At 36.2% G+C, this 26,033-nt stretch overlaps 1 protein-coding gene across 1 annotated transcript in view; it reads left to right on the forward strand.

The window, feature by feature from the left end:
• Dop2R (dopamine D2-like receptor) overlaps window positions 1-15,366 on the forward strand; it is a 381,342-nt gene extending 365,976 nt beyond the window's left edge. Inside the window, exons 6-7 of the mRNA XM_081771656.1 lie at window positions 2,510-2,711; window positions 13,763-15,366. Of these exons, the coding sequence (XP_081627782.1) occupies window positions 2,510-2,711; window positions 13,763-13,977 (417 nt within the window). The 3' untranslated portion in view covers window positions 13,978-15,366. The remainder of the gene's footprint in view (window positions 1-2,509; window positions 2,712-13,762) is intronic.
• The last annotated feature ends 10,667 nt before the right edge of the window (window positions 15,367-26,033 follow it).

Below are 26,033 nucleotides of genomic sequence, written 5' to 3' on the forward strand. Positions count from 1 at the left end.
TCTGAATGGGCCCCCCAAATTTACTTAGGGTAAGTTTGGGTGAATCCGGACAGTTCTGATGTTTCTTTCTTTTGCTATTACCCCGCTAAACGAAATTATCCAATACTTCGTCATATTATTTAATGATATGTTGGTATGCATGTACAACTGAAATAGTTTCCCTGGAATGGCATGTTAAGAAATAAAAAATAATAATATTCTGAAATTTGACGAAATCTTTGATTTGTAAATTTGGAAGGGTGAATCCGGACAGTAGGTTGGCGATTGCGGACACTGAACTTTGAAGGAAAGAAGATATTACATGATAGGTAATATTTTACTTACTACTTTGCTACACTAACATTCTAACATGATAAGTACAGAATATAAATACAAATACATGATAAATATATACAAATTACGAACATAGCAATTTCTATACTAACTTCTTTACTGTTGAAATTGTAAGCTAAATGCACAGTAGTCTAACTATCACTATAGCGTTTAATCATTAAACATAGTAATCACATTTGTTTACATTGTACTACTATTTTTTGCAAGTTATAACTAGATTATTAGTAAAATGTATAATATGTGTGCACTGAGACTAGCATTTATTTATTTTTTTTATTTTTTTTTATTTTTTATTTTTTTATTTTATTTTATTATTTTTTTTTTTTTTGCGTTAATGACGTCTGCCAGTTTCGTGAAGCACTGGTGTAGTCATAATTCAGACACATCATCCACATATAAAATACAGTTCCTTATCACCTGCCACACATCTTTCATTAAACCAGGTCTTACACACAGTACAGGACATCGAGGAATAATATTTGCTTGATGGTGCATAATAATTCTTCCCACAAAATCCACAGTTGTTTTCATGCATACATTCGATCGTGTTTGAGAAGACAGTTTGAAGCAAACTGCAATTCGTGATACAACGATAATGTATATTTTTCTTATGTACTTTTAAGTATCATTTTAATTAACGGGCAAAATGGGCTATTTAAAAGACACAAGCTATCAAGAAGAAGAAGAAGAAGAAGAAATTACATAAAGAAATAATTTAAATATTTTTATATTATATTGAGATTTTTCTTGTTGTTGCTATGACGATTTGTTTATCTGTTTAATGTCGTTACTATGGTAACTAAAAAGAATATAGATGTAACGAAGAACTATATTGTGTATTCTGACTGTATAGGGTCTAATATTTTAATGTGGCGAAAGAAATATAAGTTGAAGGATAATCATATGTATTTGAAGTGCATAACTGTGTTGAGTTACTCTAGATAATCTTGTGTGTTGCATAAACATTTAGAATCAGGGAATATGTAACGTAGCTAACGGACGTAAATAACGTTATAGTGACACTTAATCTTTTAGCAACACCTGGCCTTTGGGACGTGGGTTTGGAAGAAGAAACAGCGGGAAAAGATATGAACTGTTTAACTGAGGACTCTGAAGGTGATTGAGACGTGTTTAAGGATGAGTCTAATGACACAGAAGAGGGATTGTTTCCAGCTACTGGCGGATCATGTTCATTCGACAAAAGAGATTCATGTTCCCGAACTTGTTGCGGATCAAATGGGAATATACCAGATGATGTAGTCATTCTGTAGTGTAGAATTTTTGAGCAACTTATGATTAGCATTTTGTAATTTAGTTGTGTTTGTAGATCCTAATATAATTTTAAAGCTTTTTCTGGTGATCCCTCGGAGTCCATTTATGGCAAAAATGAATAGACGCCAAATATAAGCAATAGACCTCACGTACTATTCCACGCTCATAAAAGTGAAAAGCGAGAGAAGAGAGTGTGTTCTGAATCCTCTTAGTTCATTAATCACATTGTCCAGATTCAGCTTAACGTAATAAACGTGTTCGAATTCACCCTTCCCTAAACGTCCGGATTCGCCCGTTTTGAGCACTGTACACTTGAGCACGCGTTGAGCAGGCACTCGCAAAGTAATAGAATTCTTCCAACATGCAACGAGTAAAGTAGGATCTTCGCTTCGATATATGTCTTACTTAACCATTTGCTGACAACCACTTCTGTGTAAAACCTTAACATATTCCACTAAAAAGCTACATCAGGTCAAAAAACGTGCATGAACTTTCCTGTTTCTTCTTCTTTTCTCCACCGTCGAAACTACGTATAACACTCTTTGCACTTCCTACTCAGCACTGAACTGTAGGAAGGTACGGTGCTTCAAGTAGGCATCACAACAAGCTTCCACATTACACACAAGAAAACAGTATTATCGTAAGCTTAGGATGTCCGGATTCAACGACTGGCCGGAATCACCCAAACTTATTATATATAATCCGCCCCTGGAAAGGTTGCCTCACAAATAATATTGTGTCCATATTATTTGACATGGAATAATAGTAAATTTAGTACATAATTCTTTTTGTAACAAATGTGATATATCTTGTTAATATTGTCAATTTCTGGAACTAAGAATTTCATGTTCTTCCTCAAAAATTAGTTAAAGAAAATAACGTTATGTTTACTTTTCCTTCACAGGTACAATCTCGTAAAAACGGGGCAGCGACAAGCGAAGGACCATCAAAGGTCGCTGATTCCAGTCATACGTCATCGAAAAAGGAGCGGAAGACAGGTAGTCGATTCACTATATACAAAGTACACAAAGCCAGCCGGAAGAAGAGAGAAAAGTCTTCCGCCAAAAAAGAAAGAAAAGCAACCAAAACGTTGGCCATTGTGCTAGGTAATGTTATTGTTTCGTCATTGCATATATGTATCTGCCTTTCCAGGTCTAGTCGAGTATATTTAAGATAAATATTTTTGTACTTGTATGATAATAAGTAGTACTTGCTTCAGTGATTGAGAGGAAATTTCTTTTAATTTGAAAGTGCACAGTTTGAAATAAATAAATATATATTTTTCGTACGTATGTACAGGGTGCGGCAGAACCAACTAAGCAGTTTTAAGGAACAATAAAAAATAAATCTGGATATATAGAGAAAAAATGTTTTTATTTTCTAAATTAGTACAATATACAATTTTACATTCATTTAGTTTTGAAAATAATGTCCTCAAGATGGCGGCTGTTAGCATCAATTGTAGACGATCCCTGAAGTTTCGAGCAGCTCTTGCACACATATCGCGGGGTATGGAATTCACTTCGTCAATAAGGCGTGCTATACACCACGAGATCAATCCTAGGAAATATCTTAGAATTTATCTTCGGACAAATGTTATGACATATCTTGTAGGAAATCCTATTCTTTTTGTGCCATACACGTGAAGAGTTTTCCTGTCTGGCCGAATGACGTTTATCAACATTGTGAAATAGTTCTATTTAACAAAAGTACAAAATTGAAGAATTACTATGCTAACCATACTGCACATCCCACTGATATTAATAACAGGCGTTATATTGTTAAATTGGATACCTGTAAAAAAAAAAAAAAAAAAAAAAAAAAAAGGAACATAAAAGTCAGAAGGGTGCTGGGAATACTTTTGGTGTACCACTTGTTACAAGATTTACAAATAAAATTTAATACTTTGCATGGAAAGATATATTTATAAGGATCAAATTTCTGCAAACAGAATGAAATACAAAGTAATACAACTGTATTTTATATTTACAATTGTAGGGTTATTAGTGTAAAATTATTATAAATGTTTTAACGACGGATAAAATAGGTGAGAGACAATGTTTAGCAGAAAGGGTCCAGCTAATTTTTCTAAGAAATGTTGCAATTTTGGTAGTTTCTATTTATATTAGTTTACTTTAGGCTGGTTCAGGCTAGTTACGGTTAAGTTACGTTAGATTATATTGGTATATGGTTCCAGCTAATTTTCAACAAGTGACAGAATTTCGCATACTTCTATTAATATTAGGTTAGTTTAAGTTAGTTAATTTCATTAGGTTAAATTTGGTTAGGTCTAAGTACTTGCATCTTCCATTTCTCCTGTAAATTTTGTATGTTTTGCCTACTTTTGGACCCCTTCTGCGAAGCATTTACCTAAGTGAATGCATATGAAAGATGACCGGTGATACTATTTTCCACCGCTGGTTTATTTCTGTATAGTTTACAGAAGCTATAGTTTATGTTTACAAGTGGAGCGCTACCACCACCATACCATGACAATTGCTATTCAAAATCGTATCATTGCCGAAACCCACTCGTTTTCACTACATTAACTGACGCGCCAGCTTCCTTCGCTCGCACCCCCTGACTGACGTTCGCCCTGCCCTGACTGTTAGATAGCATTCTTAGTTTCCAGCGGCCACCTAGCACAACTTGGTTTGCGTTTTTTGCACTATAGTTTTTATGCTATATATCCGGACCCCGTATTTGTACGCAAATCGTAAAAGAATTGTAGTTTATCATCAATTGCTTGTGATGGTTCTCTTGAGGGATCTTATTTATGCTATGTGAATAATTTTCATGTCGGTTAACGTAAATCATTTAGGAAACAGTGATAAATTATAATTTTTCAACAATTATTTCGAGTGGTACACCTAAAGTTAACCTGTACGATTAGACGATACCTCATCAGTTGTGTTTTCACTTGTTTTGTTTTCACTTTCTCTCACCTGATGTCGCTTAAATCGAAATCTTACGAATTTTCTTTCCGAAATAGAGCGTGCTCTAAACAAGAGAAATCTCATAGGATCGTTCAGAACACAGGAAATGACATGAGATCTGATGCCATACACGTTGAGATTTTGACTCTAGGACAAATCGTAAGAGATTTCCTAGGATCTATCCTATAGTGTATAGCACGCCTAATCCGCTGTTTTAACTCTGGTAGGGTGTGAGGGTGGCTTTTGAAAACCTTTTCCTTCAGATATCCCCAAAGAAAGTAGTCACAAAATTAGCAAATCTGGTGACCGCGCAGGCCACTCGACATCACCCCTCAAAGATCGTTGTGTAGCGATCACAGATCTGTTGTTTTCATAATAAGCGCGAACGGCAAAACTACGATGTGCACCGGTCCAGACCATATTAGCTACTGAAATGGGGTCAACGACTGAACAAAGGCAGACCACGTGCAACTGCCTACCCCCACTACAGCTCTCGCGGTAATCGATAGAAACTGCTTAGTCGGTTCTGCTGCACCCTGTACTACGTATGTAATAATTCAAATATTGAGTTTTGAAAATAGCATTAAAAGACATGTGTAACTCGAAAGGTACTAAAAAAAAAAAAAAAAAAAAAAAGACATGCTTCTGTTTCATCTTAGATAGAAAACACTAGTATCGAATTCAGGAGTGTATTGATCATACTGTATTAATATATCAAAGTAGTGCATTAAGGTAGTATTATGGTATTTTAATCATACTGTAGAAAGATAGTACGTAGTGGTGGTTAGTCCAATGCTATTTCAGTGACCAAGAACTTCATTCCGTATCGATCTTCGCAAACTTTGAGGAGTTCAAAACAACGCAAAATATGCAAAAAGAAATTAACCGCTATACCGATTTTACAAATTTAAACTCAAATTTTGCTCTGAGTTTATGCTAATTCTTACTGAATGAGACCCCAAAAGAATCATTCCGCCTTATGCAGAGTCGTTTTGACGTGTGATTAGAGTCATATTAAAGATCTGACTACCGCAGGAAACTTTAGTATCCCGCTAATCACGCATCAGAACGACTCTGCATAAGGCCCATTCTGTTTAGTTGGTGTATATTTTTGCATCTTTTCCTGAAACCATTCCTTCAGACTGGAAAATTGCTGTTACGAAACCGACAACACTGCGTTTAGACAATAATATTAGTACTAAGTCAACTTACAATTCCATTCGTAGAACTGATTGTTAAATGTTGAATGATACCACTGACAAGGAACATTTATGAAGCCCTAGCGAATATTTATTCGATTCCTTTTTTAAAATAGGCATTAATTACTAACTAGAAATCCGGAACGCAAGTTAAGCTGTTCATACTGACTTCAGCAGTTCAAGGTAGTTCGTGCATGTTGCAAAATATTGTTGTGGTAGTGCAGTACAACGGTATGTGACTACTTTTGTGAGTGCATAATTATAATCTGTAATTAGCGATTCCTTGAGATTTTACATTTGTGTTTGCATCTAGTAAAATGAAAATTCACACAGATAAGAAATTAGAAGTTTTCAGCCTGATTGAATTACCATTTCACCACGTGAAGTACATAAAGGAGAAAAAGAAATACTGTTTCCAGTTTAATCACAAAACCTTCAGATGTCACTATCACTGAAATTTGCTGGAGGATGAAGAACTGGTGCAAATTCCTTCCGAGGAAACTTTTGATGTTGAGACAAGTTATGAGCCTTTCAATTGTTGTGCAGCTAAGAACTAGTATATTCCTTTCAATTATGTCAAGAAGGTAATTGAACTTGAAAATAATCACGTATCATTTTAGAAGGGTCAAGGACATAGACTCCGACTTTGGGGGGCAGGACACCTTTGGCCCCTCCAAAATTTAAAGGTGAGGTCCTCCCCCCCTAAATATAATCCAGTCGAAGAAGAATTAACAAAGAGGAGCAAGAATTTATGTCGTAAACTTCATCGTGACTTTAATTAGGAACATCCTTCTTATTCGATAAAAAACGCTGTTTTCGAAACGGTGTTGAACAGAGCACTGAAGCTTCAACCAACACTGGCAGCACTCATATGACAAATGAAGATGAATGCAGAGTGAATTTTGCAGCGGAGTATCAAACCGAGATCTTGGGGAGAAGGGGGCCTTCATCAAGCAGTTGACAGAAAAGAGCTGAATATGATGATGATATATTCATTGTTTGGACCCCCCCCCTATTTTCTTCAAGTCGGCGCCTATGGTCAAGGACATCAGTTATATATCTTGTTATCAGAGGTACAAACGAAGAACAAAATAAGATAAACTAAAAGGCGTATGTGTAATGTAATTTTCCAGATGCTGGGGCTAATCTAATAGCCGTGCATTGTACTGATATAAGACGGTGGGAGCTCACACAAAATAGAGCAGTGGCGTCATTTGCGGAGAGTAAGGTGGTCAATTGCCCCTGAGTTTGATATATATATATATATATATATATATATATATATATATATATATATATATATATATATATATATATATATATATATATATATATACATTTTAGTCAATAGTAATATACTAATGGAAAACGTGAACTGTATATTGGAATCTTGCTCCTCTCCCCTCCTAGCGAAATCTGAAATGACTCTACTGACAAATAAAGGTTCTCTCCCAAGAATCGGGGATCCGGAAACTGCGCATATATTTAGATAGAGGAGGGCCACGAAGGAATACTGGTGAAATATGCCGGGCCGACCGCAAAGGATAAATCCAATATGGCCGCCCGAAGGTCATACCAATCGACTTTTGCAAGCATCCTCTCATCCACTTCCCATGGGCAGATTGACTTAATGTTTTGCAGATTCATATATGTATGAACACTACACATCTATTGGTTTGAAATTTCGCGGACGTTGACGTATTGAACCCAATATGGACGATCAAAATGTCAATGTGTCAGCGACTCGTGTCTGGAAAACGAATTGTACCATGGAAACGAATTTTACAGTATCACTAGACGTGTACGAAAAACATTGACGGTTCAAAATATCTCCATGTGGAAACCAATATGGCCGAACAAAATCCTGAACCAAACAGCTCGTACTACAAAAACGAAATTTGGTGTAAAGGTCCATTTAGGTGAGGAAAATAATACAAATTGATCGCAATTTCTACATCGTATATCCAATATAGCCGTGAAATACGCATATAAAATATACACTGTAAGCAGTTCAAATGGTTTCGCATGAAAATCACCTACAATTCACTGGAACAGATTTTGCAGATGGAATGCCAGCCAGGCACTATGACGCCCCAATTTCACCAAAACATATGCCGTAATTTCATCGGTATAATTGCATGACTTTCAACAGAAAAATTTCATGAATGATAAATTGACCAATACATATCTAGTTTGCTGTAACAATGTAGAGAATAATTAATAATTATGTGAGTAACGAAAAATATGTTTTTGATTTTCTCCGGGTTCGAACATAGGACCCTTGGATCGTAAACTACGATGTTACCTGTGTAGCCACAGTGCCAGTGTTGGCAAGGGCGATTTTTGCTATGTATGATATGGTTTGCAAACTTTAAGACGCGTATTCTAGGACGCTTGTGGCTAGTGCGTTCTAGACCTTCCCAAATGTACAGTATATGTTTCCGTGTAACACTGAAAACAGATAACACGGGCACTGGTAAAATTTTTAACTTACTGGCATTTCACCTCCAAAATCTGTTCCAGTAAATTGTAGGTGATTTTCATGCGAAACCACCTGAACTGCTTACAGTGTATATTTTATATGCGTATTTCACGGCTATATTGGATACACGATGTAGAAATTGTGATCAATTTTTTTATTATTATTTTCCTCACCTAAATGGACCTTTACACCAAATTTCGTTTTTGTAGTACGAGCTGCTTGGTTCAGGATTTTGTTCGGCCATATTGGTTTTCACATGACGATATTTTGAACCGTTTAATGTTTTTCGTACACGTCTAGTGATACTGTAAAATTCGTTTCCATGGTACAATTCGTTTTCCAGACACGAGTCGTTGACACATTGACATTTTGATCGTCCATATTGGGTTCAATACGTCAACGTCCGCGAAATTTCAAACCAATAGATGTATAGTGTTCATACATATATGAATCTGCAAAACATTAAGTCAATCTGCCCATGGGAAGTGGATGAGAGGTTGCTTGCAAAAGTCGATTGGCATGACGTTCGGGCGATCATATTGAATTTATCCTTTGCTGTCGGCCCGGCATATTTCACCAGTATTCCTTCGTGGCCCTCTTCTATCTAAATATATGCGCAGTTTTCGGATCCCCGATTCTTGGGAGAAAACCTTTACTTATGAGCTAGAGAGCTTGGACTGCCTGATTCCAAAGCTGGAGCGACTTGAGTTTGGAATTTCAAAGCAGTTGACAAAATTGTTAGTCGTAAATTTGTAACTTATAAGTATGTACAATCACAAGAAGAGATTGAAAATTCTGCGATAACGTTTGCTACTGAATTCACTGACAAGATTTCCTCCATGAAATTCTGAATACCGACCAATCACGATTTAGTTAACATAATTTATAACTGTACTTCCTTCTGTTCATTATTATACCAGTATCTGTCTACGCTCATAAACTGTTATGAGCAACTAAAATCGGTACAATAAGCATTAATTACAGTTGAACTTTCCATTGTAGCTATTTAATTTATACCAATATCAGTCAGGTATTTCGTAAATGTTCCTTATGAGTACTAGTACTATTAGTACTTAAATTAGTAACATTGTACTAGTACAATGTTAGTACATATTAGTACTATTAGTACTTAAATTAGTAACATTGTACTAGTACAATGTTAGTACATATTAGAAAGAGCAGTGTGGATGTTTTGTTTGAAATTTATACATTCATATTCAGCAACAAGCTTATATAACTCTTCAACTTGTAGTTTAAGTTGGGATTGGATCCGAATCAAGTAGCCACTTTAGGAATCATTTATTTACAAACAGGAATTACGCATATAAACCAATAGTTCACTTGTGAGGTCCGAGACCATATGAAGTTTACGATACGCAAGACATTACTTAATCGTTTCAAAGTGCAATGTAACAGCTTCTGGACAAAATTTGTCGGTGTATGGAAACTTGGTCGGAAGGGGGCACGAAACTCGCACTATGAGCCTGCTCCTATTTTCAAATACAGTTTTAAAAGTTGTGAATCATTGTACTAAATACAGATGTGAATAATATGTGAAATGCATAAAATAGTAGACTTGCTTTTGTGTGGAGTTCCCTCATGGCTACCTTTGGCTTGGGAATCCCGAGTTCGATCCCCAGCAGGATCTCTTGTTCAGATCCCATGTTAAGCTGTAAGTCCATGTTTCAAATAGCCTCGCTGCTGAACAGGATGCTAAACTCAAATCTGCTCAACTTGTTTCTGACTGCTAATAATTGATTGAAGACAAAGAATTCGAACATCGCGCCAGTGAAACGTTAAGTATAATGCTCTATTTCAACTTGTAATTTTCTTCAAACAATCTTTCGAAGTCCACCCGAGTATTTCGCCTTAAGCTTTTCATTCATTTATATATTTGGCGTATGAAATCGTATACCAAGATTTATTATTATTATTATTATTATTATTATTATTATTATTATTATTATTATTATTATTATTATTATTATTATTATTATTATTATTATTATTATTATTATTATCCTTCCATTAATATTTCTACTAAATGTTGTGAAATTAGGAAAAAGATTAAATCTGTGATCGTATAGTTAGCGTACATTATTCCAAATTCGCTTCCAGGCATAAAGTTGAATGCTAATATTCAATCTCTTCCCCACTGAAACCCAGAGAGCAATAAATACTGGCATTTGGTGATAATCAGAGTTAATCATAGGTTTATTCCAGGCGTTACCAATTTTAGCCTCTATGAAGACCGACCGATGTGTAACTAAGTGTTTACACTCTGAAAAGCTCTTGGCTTGACAACGCGAATCTCGCTGGCTTCAATCCTTCCTCTAGTGGCATCACTAATATCAAAGTTCGACCGTTCATTCTGTTGGCGATCTTTTATCAACAAATGATTGTTCCATAGTAGGAGAGGAGACTCACATAATATAGACTGCTGGAAGATAAAGCCAGATTAGGTATAAAGCCTGGAAGATGTATGCAAGCCTTCCATTATGGTACGTCAAATTACAGAATATGAAAACGTGTCAGCTAATACAACACGGCGCTTTCATATAGACTAAAATTGACTCTCTCTCTCTCTCTCCCTCATCTCGGCCAACTATCTGTAACAGTAAATACTTCCATGTTTTTATTAGTAATGATGGAGATTGCAGAATAATGTGTTACTAACTTTAGTAAAAAAAAAAAAAAAATAGTTTACAGAAAACTTTTTATTAACAGTCTATTAGGTGTATTACAATTACTATGTCAAACATTAGAATGTCAATACGGGGTTTTGTTTAAAAGGTTTAAAGCAATGACGAAATTACATGAAAGTAAAATTTTCTTGCGTTAAGTAATGTATGACATCATAATAATACCAATTAATTTCCATACTTACCACTATGAGAAATCATATCTTCCATTGGAGGCACGGTGACACAATGGTAGAACGCTCACCTCTTGTACGACGGAGCCTGGGTTCGATTTCAGAACATATGAGTTCGTGGTGGACATAATCATGATCATGGGATTTCCCGAGTTTTTCCACTTTCCTCCCACTTTCTCATTCCATCAGTTCCTTCCATAATAATTCATTTTCATTAATCATCTGTCCAGTCTTCTATTAACGCACACAAGAGAGTTATTATGTTATTATTAAGTATTCTGCCTTTTAGCAAGTCTGGGACTAACGAGTGTTTTTATTATTATTATTATTATTATTATTATTATTATTATTATTATTATTATTATTATTATTATTATTATTATTATTATTATTATTTTCAGTTTGGGCCTGGAAATGTTTCTTCCATGTTTCTCGATTTTCAGCTTCCTCTTTAAACTCTCAATATTTTCTTTTAGTTTTCAAATTATCGATCACTTGTGTTCTTCTTCCTATTCCTCGCTTTCCTTCCATCTTTCCTTCTGTGGCGGTGTGAAGAAGGCAATTTCTTCGCATGATAAGTCCAATTAAATTGGCCTTTCTACGAAAAATGCTGGCTAGAAGCGTCCTATCCTCTCCTATCCATTTTAAAACATCTTCATTTGTTACTCTTTCTGTCCATTTTATCTTCTCCATCTTCCTCCACATCACATTTCAAAGTTCTCTAAATATTTCTTTTCTAACTACCGTAATGTCCAAGTCTCTGAACTATAGAGTCCAATACTCCATATATAGCAGTTGACCAATTTCTTCCTTAGTTTAATATTAAGGCTGCTAGTTAAGTTAGATAAGAGAGTTGAGGAGAGTAAATTTAAATACGAGGGTCGTTAAAATTTGATCTTGATTTTACACTTTTTTTTAATTGTTTACCAAGTAATTAATTTTATGCCAATTATATTTCAAAGTTACTCTCAGTCATTATCAACACAATTTTCTCAGCGTATCCGAAGCTTCCGGGTTCATTTCATAAAAGTCTTTCGTTTATAGCCTGAACTATCCCAGGAATACGCGTTTCCCATCGTGTTTCTTTGTCGACGCATTATCTGCCCCTTATTCAGAAACTTATGAACAGAATAAACAATGCTGCTACTCATATCTTCTTTCCCATGAATTGGATAATTATTTATTGTTGCACACAGGCCAATACACGTTCACTAACTACAATTTCTCCATTAGGACGATTTATTATCACGAAAATTAACGACATAATGACTGACCACCCCTTCTTCACATGTTTCCTACTTACCCACGTTGTAGTGACATTTTCTTCATTTGCTTCGAATCTACCTACGTAGTAATGGTATCTCCTTCTTCACATTCTTCCAACCAACCAACCTGGTAGTGACATTTCTTCTTTACATACTTCCAACTACCTTCGTGGTAGTGACATCCTCTTCTTCATTTTTCTTTATTGTCATCATGTTGCAGTACATGAACACGTACAGCTGGCGATAATGTGCCAGGAACACCAGTGTTGCTAGCACATTCTACCCTCACTACCTTTAGAAATAGTGCTAAAATACTTATAGTTGTAAAAATAATTTCCAAACTATGTAACAAAAATTAATTCTTACTTTTAGTAGTACTACATTAATGTACCGCTAGGCTCTGTTAAATATCTACACCGTATTTATCCCCTCCCCCCCCCCCATTGATTTATATTGGGGTACTTTTTTCTGTTTTCGTTGAAATGAATGGAATTTGAATTGTGGGATAGTACTTTCAAGTCTAGTTAAATGATCGTTGCTTTTTCAGAATGTATTTACAATAAGTATCATTAAATCAAATTGGATTTAAATTAAATATAACAAAATAAGGGAAATTAAAAATACATTTATAGAAGAGATCAGTCAAATCAAACCATTTAAAATTCCAGGTCATTTCAAAGAAAAAGAAAAATTCTCCGAATAAGCGAATTGACTATTTTTCTTTTTAACAAAAGTAAAAGCTGGCACAAATATACAATACGCTTAATATTAGATAATAATATACTAATCTACTGTTTGTATCTGAAGCAGTGTTCGTAGTATGAGGAAAATTTCCCTAATCTAGGGAAATTTCGTAGAGAAATTTAGCATAAAGGGAAAAAGAGATTTTTTTATTAAAAAACGTGAAAAACTAGGAAAATTCCCGCGTCAACCGATTGATCAACATTAAATGCTTAAATGTTTCATTGTTCTTCTGAAATAAACCAATACAATAACGAGAGAGAGCGTAAAAGTAAAAGTAAAAAAAGAAAATGAACAAAACAAATGGAATTGACACTTCCTTTAATATAGCTAAATTAATCTTATCACACAATTTCTGTCAACATACCAGGGAGAATTTGATAAGAAAAGGGAAAAATTTTGAGTCGATTGAGGAAACTTATGAACATTGATCTGAAGTAAAAGAATAACTCCCATTGAGGGAGTTTCTCTTAAAATTATAGAACATAGATTCCAATTTGGAACATTTTGACAATTAATTGCTCCTCCGTTATTCCTGCTACTAGCTTATCAACTCTTAATTCTATCTTAAATAGAAGGTATGATTTAGAAAGTAAGAAATTTTAAACAAAATTAATTTAATTAATTTACTATATAACTTTTTTTTATTTTTTCCATAGGAGTTTTCCTTTTTTGCTGGGTGCCATTCTTCACGTGTAACATCATGGACGCCATCTGTACAAAGTTGAATGCTGGCTGGGAACCAGGAGTGGCAGCTTTCATTTTTACTACGTGGCTCGGCTACATGAACAGCTTTGTAAATCCAGTAATTTACACAATTTTTAATCCCGAATTCAGAAAGGCCTTCAAGAAATTGATGGGTCTAGGTTCGTAGGACATAGTGGTCACCATCATTCCTTTCTAAAGCCTGGTTCGCATGTAGGCGTGCGTGACAATGCGTTCGGATAAACGTTCGGACTTTCTACCATTAGCAGTGACACGTGACGCTAACTCAGCATTCTGATTGGAAGAGATGTTTGCCCGATTACCTGAACGAAAACACACACGAATACATGAGAACCAGGCATGAAAGAGAAGTGAAACAATAAAGCTCAAAGACACCTTTGTGACGACTGGGAACGCGTGTGATTTTGTATGTGTAATGTGGTGTGGTGTGCCGTGTGTGAATTTAACTATTTAACTTCTCTTTATTGCAGAAGATATATATACATATATAAATATACCTGTAAATATTTTTAAAGCAACTTCCAAGACAATAAATTTTACTCACATTTAAGCTTAAAATTTAAAAGAAAATAAATTTTAAAAAAACTATTTTTGTTTGTCAGACTTCAACTACAATTTGTGTGGCATTTTATTTTGCAAATTCCGTCGCAAAACATATCAAAGAAAGAAAAACAGAAAAATCGCTTATTTTCATTCCGTTATTTAAAAAAAATGAAACGATTTGAAGGTCCAAAAATGTCAATGAATGTAGTTCATAGGAAATACTTTGTGTACAATATAAGTGACTTTTTTTTCCTCGTGAGGCACAATGCCGCAATATTCCCAAACTGATAATAAACGTTTCAAACAACGTTATTGTGTGAAAAAAAAAATCGCGTTTTAAATGTGTGTGTGTGTGTGCGTGTAAAACACATCCAATAGTATAATTTCTAAGACTTGGTAAAAGAAAATACTTTTGTGCAAATGAACTTCTTTGCTTGTGCACAATTCTTATATACTACTTGCGAAAGGGAAGCGAAAAGGGACAAAAAATATTTTTTATGTTTAGTGAGAAGAAAAGGGTATATTAAATATTAGGCATATTTTTTTGTTTCTTCAAAAAAAAAAGAAGAGAAAAGAACAGAAAGAAAAGGAAGTGAATGAGCTAAACACGTTCCAGATGAAGTTTTCACATGCTATTTCAAAGACGCCTCATGAAACTGTGAAGGATATGGAGTTAAGAGGGAGATATTGGTTTTTAGTATGGACCATGTCTCCTTCATATGAAGCCCCGCTCTATATCATCTGCAGTTTTATAGAGAGATGGAAGTTACTGGGAAAAAAATGTTTCCAAAATAATAATAATAATAATAATAATAATAAAAAGACACAAAATATGTGTAGCATTATCCTCTTCAAATTCCCCAGCTCTGCTCTCCCATTCTTGTACCTGTTGACCGTTCTTACACTACAAAAAGAAAATAGTACGTTAATCTCTAAAAAAATACCAATTCCAAACCATGTAGAAAAGCAAACAATAAAGTTCCTTGTTTTAAAACTGTGGTACATTTTTTAATTATTGTTATTTTCTTTCAAATACTACTATTTCAGGTAAAATGTTCCTACTGAAAACTAGCCAAAAGTGTTAATCAGTGGTGTACCCAAGCTCATATTGTTTCAAGGCACTTGTGTTTCTGTATGCATATCTTTATATAGTAAATATTACTTTTTCCATATGGTTCGAAACCCAGAACCTCCATTTTGCGTACGCCACTGACAGAAATGATTAGGACTACAACAGCAAAGCTGTTCAAGTTACACATTCAACAATATTTAAACAACAGTCCAAATCACTACAATATTTCCGATATAACTATTTATTCTACCCTCTTGATATACTACATTCGAATCAGTGGCATACGGAAAGGGTTCCAGATTTAACCCCCTTTTGAGCAAGATGTTATGGAAAAATAAACATTTACTATAGTAAGATAGTATACAAAAATCTCACTTGTCCTAAGAAAAAATGGAATTGAGTGTTTGAGCACTCCCCTTGATTAAATTCTGCCTACGTCATTACTTTGAATAGTTGTAAACAAACAGCGCCTTTCATAGTTCCTTATACAGAGCGGTTTTCTATAAGTAATTACTAGGGGTAGGATTTTTGGTGGAAAAATGGAGAAAACTGTTTTTGGTGGAATGAACACTATCTTAATTAATAATTATACTACATTGCAAATATATCTTTAATATATTTATACCAAATTCTATACGTCTGATATTTGATCACATGAAAAATGTCCGTAATTGATCATCAAAGAAGTGTGAACAGACATCATAATTTGATCTTAGATTTCTTGACATTCCATGACATGGAAGAGTGAGAAAAAAAACTGAATTCGACAACATTCATCATCTCAATGCTGGAAAATATGAGTTTCTTGGTTTGCTATTAATACTTTATACTGCGAAGAGGTTCGTGAGATTTTTTTTTCTAACATTCACTCAAGCCCTTGCATTTTACCAAAGAAAATTTGTGGTTTTAGTCGCTTTAATCGGGAGTAGCAAAATTTCAGAATTTCAGTAAGATTTTTATATATTCTCCGCGACATGGGGATATTTTCATTTCTCCATCCCATGCCTTTGCGAGCTTGAGTTTCGGTATATTTTCTAGTATATTGTGCCATATTTTAAACAAAATTTTGTAGATAATGTTAGAACACAATAAGTCAACGCTAGTACTGACCGGAAGCGAGAAAGAACTGAGGCCTACATCGGTACAACATTTACGGATAACGAATGAAAAACCTAAAATTTGGAGAGATTTTTTTGATTGATTGGAGGAAGCTCTTTCTGGTGGAATTTCGAGCTCGGAACCCAAAATTCATGTGCTAACTTCGAAAGAATGTTTCAGCAACCCCTCGCCAAACTCTATGATTTGGCGGACCATCAAACGTCCTAGCCTTAATCATTACTACCTTAACAGCACACTGGGTATGTTCTGCGTAGGGTAGTGGTCGACATAGTTGTTAATAGATATGTCTAATTGTAAGAATGAAGTTGGAAAAACACGTTGGCCAAATGTAGTTTAAACTATATGTTAGACAACAAACAATTTGTCATCATTTATCCAACAGTTTCAATCTCGAACTTCCAATCGTCAGTTTACCTACTTCGTAACGTCTAAGGCTAGTTTTAGACGGAAGCATTTCTCGTAGCAAAAAATCGTATCATCGATATCCTATCGTGTAAAGTAGCAAATGCTACAGCATTTCCCATTGCCATGGCATATCCTATGCCATTTCTTGTCGATAGAAACTGCTCTATTTCGTAGCATTTTCCCCAGCAATTCTGGTCCGATTGCAGCGCTGCGGTGTGTTAAAAGGAAGTGAAATATCCATGCTCTTTGTTTTGTGTGGAAAATTGAATTGTAGTAAAGACAAATGAGTTGAAGTAGGGATGCTCTTTGCCACATACTTCTTTATGGTTTTCGTTTTTTAATATAATCAGTGTGACGATCTGCAGATTCTTTTTAATTATTTAGCTCGTTTTATTTTACCATAAGGATGAGATCTGCTCGCACTATAAGTTAGTGGGTGTCACAAAAGTATTATAATTAAATTACACCATGATTTTCATGGGAAAAAGTGGTTTAATCTAGGGGAATGACAACATTATTTATAAAAAGTAAGTTTATTACATAACTAAAATGGTAATATACAACAACATTTAATTGAGTAATTCACAAGAGTTATTTGATATCTGATAGTTCATTTGATAGTTATGTATCTTAATATAGATCGATTAACAGGCAAGTTATTCAAATATTTAAGTTATTGGAGATGGAAGATGATATACGAATATGCGACAACAGTTCTTAACCTTGAAAGTTTTACGGTAGGTAGACAAATCATTTTGAAGTACTGTATGACATCTCTAACCTTGAATTTTATGATGCAACAAGGGCTTATACATACCTTATGGTAGTATTCTTGTAACTCTTAGAAACTTTGACGATGATTCTGTCTGCTCACAACCGACGTCTCGAACCTCTGCACCTCTGGACCTTGGAACTTCTGAACAACCGTTTGAGACCTTGAGGTCCTTTTATATTATTTTCGAGGAACACACCCAAGCCTTATATCCGTCAGTACATCCGTTCTATCATCTCCACAAATATGGAAACTTATTGCTCTTTTGCATTCTGATTGGCTCTTAGAGACTGCCGCACCCAGAATACGTGGCGTGACACACATGTACACACGTGTACTGTCACAGCCGGAAGAATTCAATAGCATGATTTCTAGATTTATCCATAGATTCTTAACTATTTAACCAATTTCCGCTCATTAATGCGGCGTCACGTTGTCAAAATCATGATTAATGTATCCTGTATGATGATTATGAGTAATTTTCGACAAGTAAACTTCCTACAAAATTGCGCAGCAATAGCAACATCAACCACCTTCAGAAAGTTTTACGTATTTCCTTGCTCTGTTACTAGCTTGCAGCAAGGCAAGAGAGAAAAATGTATTTTAAAATGCATATTAATTCAAAATGATCTTTTCAATTCCTTCAATAAAGAGCAATGTAACCATATTTTTGGATTCAGCGTCACATCAGTGAGAACTGTTGTTACAACCACTATAGCTTTAGCTACCTCACACTTTAGTTTCGGAGCATAATTGCGCTCTTCTCCAGTGATTTGTTTGCTACACCACGACAAGATGCTTATCAAATGCTACTGTGTAAAAGCATCATATGCTTTTGATGCCATAGAATATTATAGAGATTTTTAGCAGCACATCTGCTACTAGAAATGCTATGATAAACGCTTCCGTCTAAAACTAGCCTAAATGTAGGAAAGAAGTTGGAAAAAATACGTTGTCAGTTTAAAAATAGTAGTTTAAAGTATATGTTAGACAACCAACAACTTGTCATCATTTATCCAATAGATTCAATCTCGAACATCCAATCGTCAGTTTATCTACTTCGTAACGTTTAATTGTAAGATGGAGTCGGAAAAATACGTTGGCCAAACGTAATTTAAAACATATAATGGTCACCCAACAATTTGCCATCATTTATCCAACAGTTTCAATCTCGTACTCCCAATCACACGTTTACTTACTTCGTAGACAACCACGTTGGCAAACCACAGACAAGAATACATACAGACAGTGAACACGGGGAAAAACTTGATCCCTCATCTGATTCAGTCACATAATGGGTACACAGTAGTGCCTTTATCTTGCAACCACGGAACAAACTTTCCACCTGGCGACAGCTGTGGAAATGTTGAATCTAACTGTCGAGTGACATGTACGAGATGAAGAAGCGATGGCATGTATAGACGAGAAAATAAGCAGGAAAATGCATGTCCTAATCTAGGTACAGTGGTCATGAAACTAAAATGAATATACGGTTGCTTTTATTGAAGTTACTAATGGATTAAATAGCAAAAGAAAAGAGGCAAATAAATATGCAATAGGGATAATTTTGTATCTTATCTTTCGGCACAGAATTTACTAGAAATACTCTCATAACAAGCGAAGCAAATGAAAGCGAAGTAATTATTAATATGGCAACCCAGAACGTCATGTTGGAAAAGATAGCAGCGCCAACGCAGTGGCGTAACTAAAGACTTGGTGGCCTTCCCGCAGACAGCGTGAAGTAAGGCCCTTCCCTACGTTCCACTTCACGATTTCGCCCCCCCCCTGCAATGCAGGGTCTGCGGGGCCCTTATTTACGCCCCTGCGCCAACGTCTTGCGACGAAATCCAACGTTGATTGGTTCTCTCGCCATGCAAACGACAAAAATGAATTTGAATAGCGCATATAGCCAAATGCTTGTCTGTGTTGGCAATTAAGCTGGTCGGCAAATCGTCAGTAAAACTAGTAATTAGAACGTAGGACCAACGTTGGGAGTTGGCTGCCTACCGTTTCCTGCTGTTGAGCCTACTGTTCGTGCTCCTGGGGCAGAATAACGACTTTTTTCTTTCTTTTTGATGAAAAATTACAATGTAACTGTAATCGACAATTGTTTCTCCTTACATTTGCCTGCGAAGTAACTGCCGCATTAATGTTCACTGTTTTGAAATACTCTTTGATTTTTAAAATAACCGTTTCGTGTACAGCACTGATCGCCAAATTGTCAATTGCGAGCTACTGATAGCTCGCGGGGACATTTTCGGTATATCGCGTTAACGCTCTGGTTGTCTAAGCTTGATTCCTTTACTGATCTGACGATAACACGCAACTACCATTGTCAGCTTCATCTCAGTTGATTGTATACGCGTGGGGCTGTGCACGTTGTTTTTCATGTGTATTGGACATTTGGGGCGGTATTAAGAGAGAATTCGTTAATCGAGTGTTAGTCAGAGTCTAGTTAGTAGCATACTAACTCTTTACTAAGGAAGGTGCATTTTTTGGTATTCAGAGTCTACTTTGAGTAAAATTAAAAAGATGTTTTGGGAATGATTAACTGAAATAACCCCAATGCATTGTGAAAGAAAAATAAATGTGGCAACTACGGAAAAGTATATCAGCGCATGCGTAGTCTGTAAAAATGAAAACACATGAAATACGAAATACGAAATGTTGTGTCGCATGCTAAACCGTGGGTAAAAGATTAGCCTCTGCTTTAGATTAATTAGTCACATCTGATTAACTTCGTCAAATACTACGTCCTAATCAGAGACTCTGAATACAATTTTGATAACCATCCATTAGTCAGCCTCGTAGTATGGCATTAATCAGACGTCAAAACGACTCTGCATAAGGCCCTTGCTAACTTGGAAGGTTTGATTTCATATTTATTAGAAATGTAAATTTATAGGCAATAAACAAATGTTTTTTTTTTTTTTTTTTTTTAAGTTGGTAGTTCTTTTGGTTGGTAGCTCACAGGAGGATTTGAAAACGGCACGGTAACTCAGACGCTTCATAAGTTTGGCAACCACTGGTGATAGGAACGACAATAATACACGCTGCATCTTCAAATCATTATGGAAGATCCTCCAATGAAGTGATCAAGATGCCAGAAAATGAGGTAGTCAGTGAGATCGATGTCGGAGAAATATGGTGAGCGAATGAGGGTTTTAATACTGTAACTCATGGAGAGCCTTTACCGTCCTTGCTCAACATGTGGACGAGCATTGTAGTCCAATATGAGAACACCACGTCTGTTGACCAGTGGCGAAGGGTGATAGTTTCAAGAGGGTAGGCCCAATGTTCTACTACTACTACTACTAATAATAATAATAACGATAATAATGACGATGATAATAATAATAGTAAAATGAAACAGGCATAAACAGGCATAAATAGGGATAATAATAATTAGGCATAAATATTTTACTACAGAAATACAAGAAGACGAATTCACATAAATTTAATGTAATTGTAGTTCATCGACACCACTTATTCAATCCGGATCTCAATTTTCATAATGAAACTGACGTATGTGACTCATAGATGATCTTAATTCGCCATAATGCAATTTAATTGTTTTAATTGACGTGATCAGGTGGGGAAGATGGACTATCACATTATCTGCGCTTCACAAGAAACATAAGCCTATCTTGTTTACTCCTCATGTACTGAAACAAACTCTGCTTGTAAAATGTTGTCTTTAATTATATTGTTCAAAACATGACAAGCATTCAATCAAGATATTTTGTGTATTTTGTATGTCACTTAATTCCCCTTTAAAAAAGCATCAGACTTAAATACAGTAAAACCTGCCTTCAACGGACCCTTTATTAAACGGAAAACTGTCTTAAACGGAAATATTTCACGGTCCCATGAATTTTGGAATACAAAACGTGTAAAAGTCCCTTCATTAAGCGGAAACTGTGTTATGCGGACAACGGAAAGCAAAAGAAACCTTTAACGGAAAATTCTGAGTTCCGGACTACAGCGTTTAGAAAATGTTTAGACATTCTGTGAGAGGGTAAATATGTATACATTATATGTCTGCGATAAATTCTTCGTTCTTTTGTTAAATCTTTTTGGGCATTGTTGACCTTCCCCAACCACTACTCATATTCATCCCCACAATTTTTCTTTAATCCCCTCACCTTAATCAAGAATCATACGGAAAGTCGGAAAGGAGAAGACGAGGTGAAAGAAGAAGAGGAATACGGTGCCGAGTTCGAAGAAAAGTGTAGAAAAGAGACGTATCAAGATACTCTCAGACGTTTAAAGGAACTACAACAATTTCCCTTACGAAAAAATGACTCTGATTTACTTAGTGCAATTTCTCAGGCTAAAGTGTGTGCGGAAAGTAGAGCAGCCAAGCAGCAATGTATACAGAAAACTGTTTGACTACTGGAAAAAAATAAAGAAAGCATGTGCAAAGCATATTTTGTATTAAGTTTAAACTTTTTTGTGTATTAATTCGTAGAAGAAAGAAATGCTGTAATTGAAAAAGGTACGTACAACATTTTCTCAGTATGTCCATTATAAGCATCTAATTTTTTTTTTTTTAAGAAAAAGGAACGTCTACCTCCATTAAGCGGAAACCTGAATTAAACGGAAATTTTTGCGAGTCCCGCTCGATTCCGCTAAAGACAGGTTTCACTGTATTTTTATACGCTGATCTTGATTTCAACAACTATATATATATATATATATATATATATATATATATATATATATATATATATATATAGTTGTTTTTAAAGGGGAATTAAGTGACATACAAAATACACAAAATATCTTGATTGAATGCTTGTCATGCTTGTATGTCAGTGGTCTTTTGAAAATTAATGTGTTATTAAGGAACGAAGACCAACGCCTGTGTTGAAAATAGAACAAACAGAGGGTATATATATATAATAGATAATAGGAATTATATTACGTATATTCATATTCTCTACTTACTGACATTTTCTCTCATTCACTTTTGCAAATGTAAGGAAAATAAATATTACTCACAATATCTCAAAAAAAAAAAAAAAAAAAAAACACTCTTTCTAATGAACTCAACGAGTCTGATTTCGTACAGGTTTGCGCCAACGCAACGGAATAAAGGGGCATTAGTTTGCGATAATAGGCGTAGCGCCTTTAGAATTGCTTGTTTCAGTTTTTGCGTTGCGTTAGAGTCGGCAAAATTAAGCAAAGTTGGAACGGAATGGAGCCCACGTTATGTTGCTCTTTATTTGTTTAATATATCGAATCGAAATCGAAAGTCTCGAGAGAAACTAGCAGGTAGAAACAAAAGTCGATAAGCGCTGAGGCCGGTCTCTTTCGCAGGTTATTACCAACACGTTCTCTCGCGGGATTTTCTGAGTACCTTGGCGGTTGTTCTACTGCCGCCTGAGACACTGCTCGGTGAGCCTCCCAGCAGTGGTGCCAACCACGATTTCTTTATCGAACATTTTTTTTTTCAACTTAGAAAATATCATGCATTCTGTGCAAGGAAAATGAATTAATTATAAATTATAATTTCTGAAAGTAAATGGGTAGGCCGGGCCTCAGGGCCTCTTATCACTCTTCGCCACTGTGTTGACAATTGCTGGATACTTGCGGACAATTTTGTGGTGAAGTTAATGGAAGTTCAACGACCTGAATTGATAGTTTCACCTCGCCTGAGAAATACATGAAAGATCAGTCCTACTAGAAATCACTATGCCAGCAACACTTGTGTGGGTGCAAACGTGGTTTAGAAACAACCACAGCAGATCCATTTTCATCTGAAATATAAAATCCGGTGGAGGACTTTCCCAGTTATTCCTTGCGCTCAGGGAATACACCCTTCCACACGGTCATTATTGTTGGGTAATGTCAACTTATGAGACACTTCTGAGTTAAACTTTTCACTTTACCAAATATAAATGTAACCAAGAAAGTTCTGTCGCTCCCTCACCCACCACTTTCAAACATCAATATGCCATAAAAGACGTACGATCAAAAATAGTCCCCATCAGCATCGACCACCTTCTGCTAACGCTCTGGACTGCCATGGATTCCATCGCGATAGAACTTGGTGGGCCGTGAAGTGAAGAAGGTATGAAGTGCATTTTGCACCTCTACTAGGAATATGAACTGGCATTCTTTAAGGTGATTGTTCAAGGAATGGAACAGGTGATAATCGGACGGTGCAATGTACTGGGAGTATGGCGGATACATAGTGCTTCCAAGGTGTAGAATCGTGTCCCGGGTCATCATAGCTACGCTGGGCTTAGCGTAGTCCTATAACAGGAGGATCCCCTTACGATTCAGAAATGCTGGCTCCAGAGTTTTAGTTTTTCTTTAACACGGATCAACTGCTAACAGTACACAGTTGCATTGATGCTCTGACTAGCTTGTAGCAGTTCCCTCCGCACGATGGCGCAAGCAGTCCACCAAACACACAGGAGGACCTTCTTCTGGTGAAATTCTGCTTTCAGCTGTTGTGGAACCGGTTCATGAGATGCTAACCAATGATGGCGCCGTGGAGCTTCGTACAGGACTCATGTCTCATCACATGTCAATACTTCGTCCAGAAATGGCTCCTTCCTCAGACGAGCCAGCAAAGAAACACAGGTGTCTGCTGGCGTATAAGATTCTTCGGGCTAGGTACACAACTCTGAACAACAACTTCAGTGTTTCCTTTATTTCGTACATTTTGTGGTCGCCTGCTTCGTGGTAAATCATATACAGAACCTGTAGCTTAGAATCATCAGTTCGGGTTTCTCATGGCTTGGCGTAGTGATAGTTCCACACCTGAAGATGTTCTGAAGTCTATTGTCACTTTGTTGTCGTTTCTACCAAGCTTACAGCATGAAAACACGTTCTTTTATTAATTTGCGTTTTATCTCAATATCCGTATTACTCGGAACTTCACTCAGTAAACAACTCAAACAAAACACTTACACAAACATGGTTACCTGCCCTAACCAGACGTAGTGCCAGTTCTTGTATCAAAACGAAAAAAAAACTCGCTTATTTATTTCTTTCCTTCCTTGTTTTGGGAAAGACACACAGCTCGCTTCCTTATTGACTTGCGAGAGGCATACTGAAAGCCGTGAGCAAGATATTTTTACATCCGTAATCTTTATTTGTAACTGAAACCAAATATATTATCTCAATCTACAGACCTATCTTTCATTTTTCCAGTTTTTTTTTCTTTATCACACATTTTTCCCATCGTTCTGCAAGTTTGGAAATACCCTTGCGAAAGAATTCCGTTCGAGCTGCCCATAGACACTGACGCACTGCTTGCTGAATATCCTCCAGTGTCTCGTAGCGATGGCCTCGCTTCTGCTTTCACAAAACCGAAAAGATGGTAGTCGGAGGGTGATGTGTTGGGGCTGTAGAGAGGATGTGGAAATGTCCCCCACCCAAATCTCCTGATCTGCTCATGTTGGCACGTGCAGTATGCGAACGCGCATTATCCTGTTGAAGGATAACCTTCTATCCAGGACGTTTATCACGCAAGGCACGACGGAGATTCAAAAGTGTCTGGATGTAGCGGGAAGAATTTATGGTTTGTCCAGGCCCAAGAAAAGTCAACCAGAATGCAACTCTGTGCATCCCAGAAGACTCTCCCTATAACTTTCCCTACCGATTGCAGTCTTCGCTTTTTTCTTCGGTGGCGAATTCAAGTAGTGCCATTCCATACTCTGACGTTTTGTTTCAGGTTCATAATGATGGAACCAGCTTTCATCTCCAGTCACAATATTCGTCAAAAATTCATCACCTTCATGCTGAAATCTCTAAAGAAGGATTTAGGCAATGGTTAGTCTCTGACGTTTGTGGTCCTCGGTTAATAAACGTGGGACCCAACGGGCCCAAACCTTCCTATAACCTAAGCTGTGAATCATTTCTTGTACCGCACTATGTCCAACATCAAGTTTTGCAGCGATTTCATTCACAGTGATACGCCCATCTTCCCTAATCAGCTCATCAACCCTTACCTTGTTGCGTTCCGTGGAGGCAATTCGAGGGCGCCCTCTGCGAGCCTCATCTTCGATACTCGTGTTTCCATCCTTAAAATGTTTCACCCACCTCCTAACACTGGTGGTACCCATGCACACATCTCCATAGGTACGCTGCAGTCTGCGGTTAATTTCAGAAGCAGAAGGAATTCAATCACAGCACGGTGTCGAAACGAAACATCGCTGCCCGCCATTTTGGAAATCCTGCCTGTGGTCACGTGCTAGCAACAAACAGCGTCAACGTCTGGAAAGAAAGAAAGGTCTGTAGATTGAGATGATATACTTGGTTTCACTTACAACTAAAG

The sequence above is a fragment of the Thermobia domestica genome, chromosome 9 (assembly GCF_964235325.1).
Source record: "Thermobia domestica chromosome 9, izTheDome1.hap1.1, whole genome shotgun sequence".
Classification (NCBI taxonomy): Eukaryota; Metazoa; Arthropoda; class Insecta; order Zygentoma; family Lepismatidae; genus Thermobia; species Thermobia domestica.